The 12,671-nt window shown below is 43.3% G+C and overlaps 1 protein-coding gene across 1 annotated transcript in view; it reads right to left on the bottom strand.

Moving 5' to 3' along the window:
* Positions 1–12,671, bottom strand: part of LOC130907373 (uncharacterized) — a 46,505-nt gene that overhangs the window by 10,350 nt on the left and 23,484 nt on the right. The window contains exons 21-36 of the mRNA XM_057822372.1: positions 12,532–12,671; positions 10,447–10,476; positions 10,047–10,190; positions 9,770–9,937; positions 8,881–8,910; positions 8,484–8,627; positions 8,207–8,374; positions 7,519–7,548; positions 6,420–6,563; positions 6,143–6,310; positions 5,381–5,410; positions 4,984–5,127; positions 4,707–4,874; positions 4,037–4,066; positions 3,640–3,783; positions 3,249–3,416 (exon numbers count right to left, since the gene is read on the bottom strand). The exon at positions 12,532–12,671 is cut by the window's right edge and continues 28 nt beyond it. Of these exons, the coding sequence (XP_057678355.1) occupies positions 3,249–3,416; positions 3,640–3,783; positions 4,037–4,066; positions 4,707–4,874; positions 4,984–5,127; positions 5,381–5,410; positions 6,143–6,310; positions 6,420–6,563; positions 7,519–7,548; positions 8,207–8,374; positions 8,484–8,627; positions 8,881–8,910; positions 9,770–9,937; positions 10,047–10,190; positions 10,447–10,476; positions 12,532–12,671 (1,850 nt within the window). The remainder of the gene's footprint in view (positions 1–3,248; positions 3,417–3,639; positions 3,784–4,036; positions 4,067–4,706; positions 4,875–4,983; positions 5,128–5,380; positions 5,411–6,142; positions 6,311–6,419; positions 6,564–7,518; positions 7,549–8,206; positions 8,375–8,483; positions 8,628–8,880; positions 8,911–9,769; positions 9,938–10,046; positions 10,191–10,446; positions 10,477–12,531) is intronic.

Genomic DNA, 12,671 nt, shown 5'->3' with positions numbered 1-12,671 from the left:
CACCACCCCGGTCTGCCAATCCAGAGGCACTGTCCCCGATGTCAACATGATGTTGCAGAGACGTGTCAGCTACGACAGCCCCATAACATCCAAAGCCTTTAGGAACTCCGGGCGGCTCTCATCCAACCACCTCAGTGACTTCGACCCCAGAGATGAGAGAGCCCACCTCGGAGTCCCGAGACTCTGCTTCCTCAAAGGAATGTGTGTTGGTGGAATTGAGGAGGTTTTCGAAGTATTCTCCCCATCGACTCAGGACGCCCCGAGTCGAGGTCAGCAGCACCCCATCTTCACTATACGCATTGTTAATGGTGCACTGCTTTCCTCTCCTCTGACATTGGATGGTGGACCAGAATTTCCTCGAAGCTGTCCGGAAGTCATTTTCCATGGCCTCGCCGAAGTCCTCCCATGTCTGAGTTTTTGCCTCAACGACCAATGAGGCTTCATTCCCCTTGGCCAGCCGGTACCTTTCAGCTTCTTCTGGAGTCCCACAGGCCAAAAAGGCCTGGAAGGCCTCCTTCTTCAGCTTGATGGCATTCGTTACTGATGGTGTCCACCAGCAGGTTCGGGGATTACCCCCACGACAGGCACCAACCACCTTACGGCCACAGCTCCGATCGGCCGCCTCAACCATGGAGGTGCGGAACATGGCCCACTCAGACTCAATGTCCCCACCTCCCCCGGGACAAGAGAGTTCTACCGGAGGTGGGTGTTAAAGCTCTTTCTAACGGGGGATTCTGCCAGACGTTCCCAGCAGGCCCTCACAATATGCTTGGGTCTGCAAGGCTTGGCCAGCATTTTCCCCCGCCATCGGAGCCAACACACCACCTGCTCCGCCCCTTTCTTCACCGGAGTCTCCAAAACATGCGGCCGCAATTCCGATGACACAAATACAAAGTCGATTATCAAACTGCGGCCTAGGGTGTCCTGGTGCCAAGTACACATGTGGAACATACATAACACCGTTCGGGTTCTAATCGGGGGGGCCTTTCCCTTCAATCACGCCCCTCCAGGTGTAACTGTCATTGCCCACGTGCGCGTTGAAGGCCCCCAGCAGAACTACAGTTGTGGTCAAAAGTTTACATACACTTGTGAAGAACATAATGTCATGGCTCTCTTGAGTTTCCAGTTATTTCTACACCTCTGATTTTTCTCTGATAGAGTGATTGGAACAGATACTTCTTTGTCACAAAAAACCTTCATGAAGTTTGGTTCTTTTATGAATTTATTATGGGTGAACAGAAAAAAGTGATCAAATCTGCTGGGTCAAAAATATACATACAGCAGCGCTAATATTTGGTAACATGTCCCTTGGCCATTTTCACTTCAAGTAGGCGCTTTTGGTAGCCATCCACAAGCTTCTGGTTAAATCTTTGACCACTCCTCTTGACAGAATTGGTGCAGTTCAGTTAAATTTGATGGCTTTCTGACATGGACTTGTTTCTTCAGCATTGTCCACAAGTTCTCAATGGGGTTTAAGTCAGGACTTTGGGAAGGCCATATGAAAACCTTAATTCTAGCCTGATTTAGCCATTCCATTACCACTTTTGATGTGTGTTTGGGGTCATTGTCCTGTTGGAACACCCAACTGCGCCCAATACCCAATCTTTGGGCTGATGACGTTAGGTTATCTTGAAGAATTTGAAGGTAATCCTCCTTCTTCATTATCCCATTTACTCTCTGTAAAGCACCAGTTCCATTGGCAGCAAAACAGCCCCACAGCATAATACTACCACCACCGTGCTTGACGGTAGGCATGGTGTACTTGGGGTTAAAGGCCTCACCTTTTCTCCTCCAAACATATTGCTGGGCATTGTGGCCAAATAGCTCGATTTTTGTTTTGTCTGACCACAGAACTTTCCTCCAGAAGGTCTTATCTTTGTCCATGTGATCAGCAGCAAACTTCAGTCGAGCCTTAAGGTGCCGCTTTTGGAGCAAGGACTTCCTTCTTGCACGGCAGCCTCTCAGTCCATGGAGATGCAAAACACGCTTGACTGTGGACACTGACACCTGTGTTCCAGCAGCTTCTAATTCTTGGCAGATCTGCTTTTTGGTGATTCTCGGTTGAATCTTCCCCCTCCTGACCAATTTTCTCTCAGCAGCAGGTGATAGCATGCGTTTTCTTCCTGATCGTGGCAGTGACAAAACAGTGCCATGCACTTTATACTTACAATTTTTTGCACTGTTGCTCTTGGGACCTGCAGCTACTTTGAAAAGGCTCCAAGTGACTTTCCTGACTTGTTCAAGTCAATTATTCGCTTTTTCAGATCCATGTAAGTATATTTTTGACCCAGCAGATTTGATCACTTTTTCTGTTAACCCATAACAAAGTCATAAAAGAACCAAACTTCATGAATGTTTTTTGTGACAAAGAAGTATCTGTTCCAATCACTCTATCGGAGAAAAATCAGAGTTGTAGAAATAACTTGAAAGAAGAGAGCCATGACATTATGTTCTTCACAAGTGCATGTAAACTTTTAACCAAACCTGGAGGTAGTCCACAGAGGGAGCGCTCTCCAGCATACCCTCCAATGTCTAGAGAAAGGGTGTGTACTCTGAACTGCTGTTCCGTGCATAGGCACAGACAGCAGTAAGGACCCGTCCCCCCACCCAAAAGCGGAGGGAGGCTACCCTCTCGTCTACTGGGGTAAACCCCAATGTACAGGCGCCAAGCCAGGGGGCAATAAGAATGCCCACACCTGATCGGCGCCTCGCACCTTGGGCAACTCCAGAGTGGAAGAGGGTCCAACCCCTCTTGAGAGGATTGCTACCACAACCCAATCTGTGTGTGAAGGAGAATGCGACTAAGTGTAGTTGGAACTTCTCTTCCTCACACACCAGCTCGGGCTCCTTCCCTGCCAGAGAGGTGACATTCCATGTCCCAAGAGTTAACGTCTGGGAGTAGGACCACCAAGGCCCCCGCCTTTGGGTGCTGCCCAACTCTCTACGCACCTGAGCCCTTTGGCCCTTCCCACAGGTCGTGAGCCCATGGGAAGGGGGACCCACGTTTCCTTTTCGGGCTGTGCCCAGCCGGGCCCCATGGGATACTATACCTCACAGCTGGCTTCGGAACATCCCAGTGGAGTTGAAAAAAGCGGACAGAGACAAGTTCGGGCTTCCCTATTTACTGTCAATCTGTCCCTGCATCCTCAAATAACTGAAGAAAATGGATTGATGGATGGACGGACCGACGGACAGACAGCAGCTGTCCCTGACTGTTGTCTCAACAGTTCTATCAGATCAGCACTTACTTGAAATTGGTTGACAGAACTTCGACATGGGAGGGATTCCATGTATGCAGTCACAGATAGAGGAACCATCCGTGCTGCATGCTTCGTATGTATCACAGGTGTCACACAACAACCCGAACGATTCCTCACACTGACATTGATGCCCTTCAGTAGAGTTTGGATAACAGGCTAAAAAGACATTGGTGACACAAAGTGTAATTGTAACATTTCAAAACAAGAAATCAGCATTACCAGTCGTATTTATCCAGAAGACCCATTAAGTGGTGTGAAATTCAATTCAATTCAATTTTATTTGTAAAGCCCTATATCACAACAAGGTTGTGTCAGAGGGCTTAACGGAGTCAATTTGATACACAGTCACATACAGTAGATGAATGAGATGAAATCTAACCTGTAGTGAAGTCCAAATGTCTCAGCGTTAAATTATTCGTCATCTCGAATGGTAAATAGATATTTCCCACTGCAAGCCTCATTAGATCAACAAGGTCCGTTGGCTCTGAGTCAGTTGAAGTGTCCACCGAAAAGACGATGTGCACTATTGCAGAGGAGACGGCAAAAAATATTATGCAAAACACAGACATCGTTAAATGAAGGTCACTTTTTCTTATGATCTCTGAAGTCCAAAGTCATTCAAATATTCACACGAGAGTAATTTTCCATTCATATTTCTTGACAATCATAAACTGTGAATTCTAGAAGATCCTTGTACTGTTTGTTTTTAAATTTGCCCTCGAAAAAGGACAGTAGCCAAAAGAGAGATAGCAATATCACATAACTTAATACAATACCTTCTGTTTGTTGTGCACATGGGGTGATGGCTACGGAGAAAATAGGAAAAAAAAAAAATAAATAAAAAGAAAAGAAACGAAAAGGTAAATGATTTCATAAAAGGAGCAAAATAATGTCTTCAGGAGATTCAATCAATCCATCCAGTTTCTACTGCACTTGTCACATGGGGTGAGGTGGAACTAAACTTGACTGAATTGGAACGATACGTGAGGTAAACCCTGCTCTTTTTGCCAGCAAGATACAGGTCCTCAAATATGCCGGAGTCTCCCGATTCAGCTGCCCCCCAATTTTGCCAACCTCGCCAATGGTAATAAAGTTTTGGATTGGATAAAAAGAAAGGATTGCGGGAAAAAGTGGTTCTAAAATATCTTTGGCTGCAGGGTGGTTTCGCTCACGCTGACGTATTGGTAGACATGCTTCATATTTCATGAGAATGTCAGATGACTAACCCGGATCAAGTTCGAGCTTCCCTATTGACTGTTCATGCATCCTCGAATAACTGAAGAAAATGGATGGATGGATGGATGGATGGATGGATGGATGGATGGATGGATGGATGGATGGATGGATGGATGGATGGATGGATGGATGGATGGATGGATGGATGGATGGATGGATAGCAGCTGTAACTGACTGTTGTTTCAACAGTTCTATCAAATCAACACTTACTTGAAATCGGTTTACAGAAATTGGAAATTGGAGGGATTCCACGTATGCAGTCACAGATGGAGGAACCATCCGTGCTGCAGGCTCCGTATGTATCACAGGTGTCACACAACAACCCGAACGATTCCTCACACTGACATTGATGTCCTTCAGAGGAGTTTAGATAGCAAGCTAAAAATACATTGGTGACACAAAGTTCAATTGTAACATTTCAAAGCATTAAATCAGAATTGTTAGCGGTATTTGTCCAGGAGACCCATCCAGTGGTGTGAAATCTAACCTGTAGTCAAATCCAAGTGTCTCAGTGTTAAATTATCTGTCATTTCGAATGGTAAGGAGATATTTCCCACTGCAAGCCTCATTAGATCAACAAGGTCCGTTGGCTCTGAGTCAGTTGAAGTGTCCAGCGAAAAGACGATGAGCACTATTGCAGAGGAGACGGCAAAAAATATGCAAAACACAGACATCGTTAAATGAAGATCACTTTTTCATATGAGCACTCTCAAGTAGAAAGGCATTCAAATATTCACACGAGAGTAATTTTCCGTTCATATTTTCTTGACAATCATAAACTGTGTATTCTAGAGCGTCCTTGCACTGTTTATTTTTATATTTGCCCTTGAAAAATGACGGTAACCAAAGAAGAGATAGCAATATCACATAACTTAATACAATACCTTCTGTTTGTTGTGCACATGGGGTGATGGCTGCGGAGAAAATCGGGGAAAAAAAACAAAATTAAAGACAAGGTAAATGAATTCATAAATGGGGTAAAATTATGTCTTTGGGAGGTTCAATCAATCCATCCAGTTTCTACTGCACTTGTCGCATGGGATGAGGTGGAGCTAAACTCGATTGAATTTGAACGAGATGTGAGGTAAACCCTGGCTTTTTGCCAGCAAGATACAGGTCCTCAAATACGCCGGAGTCTCCCGATTCAGCTGCCCACCAATTTTGCCAACCTCGCCAATGGTTTAAAAGTTTGTGTAAAGACTAAAAGGACAAGATTCTGGACTAAAGTGGCTCAAAAAATATCTTTGGCCGCAAGGTGGCTTGGCTCACCCTGACGTATTGGTAGAGATGCTTCGTTCTTCATGAGGGTGTTAGAGGACTAACCTAGGTCAGCCAATGAGGAAGTTCGGGATTCAAGGGAAAACGGTCTTGCTGATCAATTCCAGGGGGATGTTCCAGCCCATTCCAAGTATTGGTGTGTTCCATGGGAACACATAGAATATGCTGTAGACACTATACCTCACAGCTGGCCTGGGAACATCCCAATGGAGTTGAAAAAAGCGGCCAAAGACAGAGACAAGGTCAAGCTTCCCTATTTTATGTTTATCCGTTCATGCATCCTCGAATAACTGAAGAAAATGGATGGATGGATTTATCGCAGCTGTACTTGACTGTTGTGTCAACAGTTTTATTAAATCAGTACTTACTTGAAATTGGTTTACAGAAATTGGAAATTGGAGGGATTCCACGTATGCAGTCACAGATGGAGGAACCATCCGTGCTGCATGCTCCGTATATATCACAAGTGTCACACGACAACCCGAACGATTCCTCACACTGACATTGATGTCCTTCAGAGGAGTTTAGATAGCATGCTAAAAATACATTGGTGACACAAAGTTCAATTGTAACATTTCAAAGCATTAAATCAGAATTGCTAGCGGTATTTGTCTAGGAGACCCATCAAGTGGCGTGAAATCTAACCTGTAGTCAAATCCAAGTGTCTCAGCGTTAAATTATCTGTCATTTCGAATGGTAAGGAGATATTTCCCACTGCAAGCCTCATTAGATCAACAAGGTCCGTTGGCTCTGAGTCAGTTGAAGTGTCCACCGAAAAGACGATGTGCACTATTGCAAAAGAGAGGCAAAAAATATTATGCAAAATATAATCATCATTAAATGAAGACCACTTTAACTGATGAGCTCTCTAAAGTCCTAAGTCTTTCAAATATTCACACGAGAGTCATTTTCCGTTCATACTTTCTTGACAATCATAAACTGTAGATTACAGAATATCCTTGGACTGTTTGTTTTTAACACTAGAAGTCCCAGAGAATTCTGGTACGCCTACTAGTCCCAAACAATGGCCGATATGGCCTCTCCCCCGGAAAACCCAGAGGTGGCAAAAATGACCCAAGTGCTTTTGAATTGGCAAGTCGTTGTCGGACAGACAACAGCCGTTCATATGGAAATGCAACCACAAGACATACAGTACTGTATATATATTTTTTAATTATTAAATTTGTTAGGATCATGGAAGCTTCCACTTGGGGAAAATATATACATACAGTATATCCTGTATATACATGATATAATAAAAATATACAGTGCTGTGCAAAAGTTTTAGGCAGGTGTACTGTACATTAACTTCAGGCACAATGACCACAATCCATACTCAATGCCTCTGATTCAGTCCTTCTAAACTATAGACGCAATTCCTGCTTTACACTCAAATTGCAGTTCTAAAACGCTTTTTTTCTTCTTCAAAACAATGTACACATTTGGGCCATTCTTTCTGTCGTTATGTGTGGAGTATAGGAGAAGTGAATTAAAAAATGTGTAAAAATTGTCAAACTTCATAAATAAATGTAATTAAATAAGTGTAGCTTGACTTGAACTGACACAAACTATCACATGAGTCATGGAGGAGAGGCCAAATCGGCCATTGCTAGGGAATATTAGGAGTGTTTGTCTTGGGAAAGGCCAAGTCTGCCTCTGCTGGGTTTTCTAGTGTTAAATTTGCCGTCGAAAAATGACGATAGCCGTAAGAGAAGTAGCAATATCCTAAAACTTAATACAATACCTTCTGTTTGTTGTGCACATGGGGTCATTGCTGCGGAGAAAATCGGGAAAAAAAGAAAAGGTAAATGATTTCATAAAAGGAGTAAAATAATATCTTTAGGAGGTTCAATCAATCCATCCAGTTTCTACTGCACTTGTCGCATGGGATGAGGTGGAACTAAACTTGACTGAATTGGAACGATATGTGAGGTAAACCCTGCTCTTTTTGCCAGCAAGATACAGGTCCTCAAATCTCCCCATTCAGCTGCCCCCCAATTTTGCCAACCTCGCCAATGGTAATAAAGTTTTGGATTGGATAAAAAGAAAGGATTGCGGGAAAAAGTGGTTCTAAAATATCTTTGGCTGCAGGGTGGTTTCGCTCACGCTGACGTATTGGTAGACATGCTTCATATTTCATGAGGATGTCAGATGACTAACCCGGATCAAGTTCGAGCTTCCCTATTGACTGTTCATGCATCCTCGAATAACTGAAGAAAATGGATGGATGGATGGATGGATGGATGGATGGATGGATGGATGGATGGATGGATGGATGGATGGATGGATGGATGGATGGATGGATGGATGGATGGATGGATGGATGGATGGATGGATGGATGGATGGATGGATGGATGGATGGATGGATGGATGGATGGATAGCAACTGTAACTGACTGTTGTCTCATCAGTTCTATCAAATCAGCACTTACTTGAAATTGGTTTACAGAAATTGGAAATAGGAGGGATTCCACGTATGCAGTCACAGATGGAGGAACCATCCATGCCGCATGCTCCGTATGTATCACAGGTGTCACACGACAACCCGAACGATTCCTCACACTGACATTGATGTCCTTCAGAGGAGTTCAGATAGCAAGCTAAAAATACATTGGTGACACAAAGTTCAATTGTAACATTGCAAAGCATTAAATCAGAATTGCTAGCGGTATTTGTCTAGGAGACCCATCAAGTGGCGTGAAATCTAACCTGTAGTCAAATCCAAGTATCTCAGCGTTAAATTATCTGTCATTTCGAATGGTAAGGAGATATTTCCCACTGCAAGCCTCATTAGATCAACGAGGTCAGTTGGCCCTGAGTCAGTTGAAGTGTCCACCGAAAAGATGATGAGCACTATTGCAGAGGAGACAACAAAAAATATTATGCAAATCACAGACATTGTTAAATGAAGATCACTTTTTCTTATGAGCACTCTCAAGTACAAAGGCATTCAAATATTCACACGTGAGTAAATTTCCGTTCATATTTTCTTGACAATCATAAACTGTGGATTCTAGAACGTCCTTGCACTGTTTATTTTTCTATTTGCCCTCGAAAAATGACGGTAACCAAAGAGATAGCAATATCACATAACTTAATACAATACCTTCTGTTTGTGGTGCACATGGGGTGATTGCTGCGGTGAAAAACGGGAAAAAAAATTAAAGAAAAGAAAAGAAAAGGGAAATGATTTCATAAAAGGAGTAAAATAATGTCTTCAGGAGGTTCAATCAATCCATCCAGTTTCTACTGCACTTGTCGCATGGGATGAGAAGGAACTAAACTTGACTGAATTGGAACGATATGTGAGGTAAACCCTGCTCTTTTTGCCAGCAAGATACAGGTCCTCAAATACGCCGGAGTCTCCCGATTCAGCTGCCCCCCAATTTTGCCAACCTCGCCAATGGTAATAAAGTTTTGGATTGGATAAAAGGATAGGATTGCGGGAAAAAGTGGTTCAAAAATATCTTTGGCTGCAGGGTGGTTTCGCTCACCCTGACGTATTGGTAGACATGCTTCATATTTCATGAGGATGTCAGATGACTAACCCAGATCAGTCGATGAGGTAGATCGGAATTCAAGGGAAAACGGTCTTGCTGATCAATTCCAATGAGATGTTCCAGGAATATCCAAGTATTAGTGTGTTTCAGGGGAATACATAGGACATGCTGTGGACACTATACTTCACAGCTGGCCTGGGAACATGCCAATGGAGTTGAAAAAAGCGGCCATAGACAGAGACAAGTTCGAACTTCCCTATTGACTGTAGATCTGTTCATGCATCCTTGAATAACTGAAGAAAATGGATGGATGGATGGATGGATGGATGGATGGATGGATGGATGGATGGATGGATGGATGGATGGATGGATGGATGGATGGATGGATGGATGGATGGATGGATGGATGGATGGATGGATGGATGGATGGATGGATGGATGGATAACAGCTGTAACTGACTGTTGTCTCAATAGTTTTATCAGATCAGTACTTACTTGAAATTGGTTGACAGAAACTCGACATCGGAGGTATTCCATTTATGCAGTCACAGATGGAGGAACCATCCGTTCTGCATGCTCCGTATGTATCACAGGTGTCACACGACAACCCGAACGATTCCTCACACTGACACTGATGTCCTTCATTAGAGTTTAGATAGCAGGCTAAAAAGACATTGGTGACACAAAGTTCAATTGTAACATTTCAAAACATGAAATCAGAATTACTAGTGGTATTTGTCTAGGAGACCCATCAAGTGGTGTGAAATCTAACCTGTAGTCAAATCCAAGTGTCTCAGCGTTAAATTATCTGTCATTTCGAATGGTAAGGAGATATTTCCCACTGCAAGCCTCATTAGATCAACGAGGTCAGTTGGCCCTGAGTCAGTTGAAGTGTCCACCGAAAAGACGATGTGCACTATTGCAGAGAAGACGGCAAAAAATATTATGCAAAACACAGACATCGTTAAATGAAGACCACTTTTTCTTATGAGTTCTCTCAAGTCCAAAGGCATTCAAATATTCACACGACAGTCATTTTCTGTTCATATTTTCTTGACAATCATAAACTGTGGATTCTAGAACGTCCTTGCACTGTTTATTTTTGTATTTGCCCTCGAAAAATGACGGTAGCCAAAAGAGAGCTAGCAATATCACATAACTTAATACAATACCTTCTGTTTGTTGTGCACATGGGGTGATGGCTGGGGAGAAAATCGGGGAAAAAACAAAATCAAAGACAAGGTAAATGAATTCATAAGTGGGGTAAAATATTGTCTTCAGGAGGTTCAATCAATCCATCCAGTTTCTACTGCGCTTGTCGCATGGGATGAGGTGGAGCTCAACTCGACTGAATTTGAACGAGATGTGAGGTAAACTCTGGGCTTTTTGCCAGCAAGATACAGGTCCTCAAATACACCGGAGTCTCCCAATTCAGCTGCCCACCAATTTTGCCAACCTCGCCAATGGTATAAAACTTTGTGGAAAGACTAAAAGGACAAGATTCTGGGCTAAAGTGGCTCAAAAAATATCTTTGGCTGCAGGGTGGCTTGGCTCACCCTGACGTATTGGTAGAGATGCTTCGTACTTAAAGGGTATGACAACACCTGGGGGAATGCTAATATTCCATCATTTATCCATAAACGCATGCCTTTTGGATTCATATCATGCCACTTCGTGTAATTACACACATCGCAACACCAAGAAAATGATTGAAATTTGGATCGATTGTCAAGCTAAAAGGACCCGCCCACGAGATCCCGGAAATCTAGCATATTGTGTGCGTGACGTCACTACGAGGAAACAACCGGTTCGGTGCCTAGTACTGAATGGCGGCGATGATAGTGGACAATTTTGTTTCTAGTTGCAGCGACGAATCCAACGCAACGAACATTCTTCTAATGGTGACGAGGAGAGTTATGAACCTTTCTTTGGTGTTTTGGGTTATCAATTTGAGCCCAAACGAAAGCCAATGCAGCCTAATGAAAGGATCATTGAGAGGAGCAATCACACTGATGAAACACCGGCAACATCGGCTGGGAAACACCGAATGGTTTGTTTTGCATTTCTTTTTGTGAAGCTGATACACCGTGACCGCAAAATAATGTAATGTATAGAATAATTATCATTTATAATGCTATCATAGGTTTTCGCTCTGCCAACAGACACACATATGAATGGGATTCGAGGATTTGTTCTTTATATTTTACGAGCGATAATTTATACATGTGTCCAGTCCTATATCCAATGCGTGATATGTTTTTATTATAAAAGAGTACTCACTCTGGCCATTTCAAGCTTGGCTGCTCCGCTCCTTTGGTTAGCCTGGGGTGGTCTCATCAGAGCCAGTCGTCCTCTTTTCTTGATGAGATGGCTGCGCGTGTATAGTGGCTGCTTTCATCAGCAATTTCTTAGCAAAACCTGATTTCATTTGTCCATAGTTCGAATAGCTTTCAGGTGTAAAATGCGCACCACACAAAACCGTGCCGGAGGCTCGCTCTGCAAAATTAGCCCTCTTAGGACGGACGAACTTTACTCATTGTCTGCGTAGTCCAGCTCTTTTTCTCACGTTCGGGAACTCATGGGTACTACATTGCGACAAATGGCTATTTGTAGACGACATAGCATGACAGGTTTAAACCATTTGAGCGATTTTTTGATAAAACACGAACGCAACTCTCTCATCGATAAACAACGATTGCACCTGCCTCGACCTTTCGTTTCCTTGTTATGACGTCTCCGCCCCATTCGTCTGTTTCCGGAATACTTTCGGAAATGTTCGTAATTTTCGATCTATTTTCGATAAATGCTCATGAATGCGATTTATTTTTTTGTTAACTTTATTAATATTTGTTATCTTGCCACATAACGGTTCTATTGATATCTCACAGCCCCTGAGTGTTTTAATACCCTTTAATGAGGGTGTCAGAGGACTAACCTAGATCAGCCAAGGAGGTAGTTCGGGATTCAAGGGAAAAAGGTCTTGCTGATCAATTCCACCGGGATGTTCCAGCCGATTCCAAGTATTGGTCTGTTCCAGGGGAACACATAGAATATGCTGTGAACGCGATACCTCACAGCTGGCCTGGGAACATCCCAATGGAGTTGAAAAAAGCGGCCAGAGACAGAGACAAGGTCGAGCTTCCCTATTTCATGTTTATCTGTTCATGCATCGTCGAATAACTGAAGAAAATGGATGGATGGATTTACAGCAGCTGTACTTGACTGTTGTGTCAACAGTTCTATCAAATAGCACTTACTTGAAATTGGTTGACAGAAATTGGAAATTGGAGGGATTCCACGTATGCAGTCACAGATGGAGGAACCATCCGTGCTGCATGCTCCGTATGTATCACAGGTGTCACACAAAAACCCGAACGATTCCTCACACTGACATTGA

This window comes from Corythoichthys intestinalis, chromosome 19 (genome assembly GCF_030265065.1).
Source record: "Corythoichthys intestinalis isolate RoL2023-P3 chromosome 19, ASM3026506v1, whole genome shotgun sequence".
In the NCBI taxonomy this organism is placed as follows: domain Eukaryota; kingdom Metazoa; phylum Chordata; class Actinopteri; order Syngnathiformes; family Syngnathidae; genus Corythoichthys; species Corythoichthys intestinalis.
The sequence above is the reverse complement of the archived record's forward strand: the minus strand, read 5'-3'. Positions and strand labels throughout refer to the sequence as shown.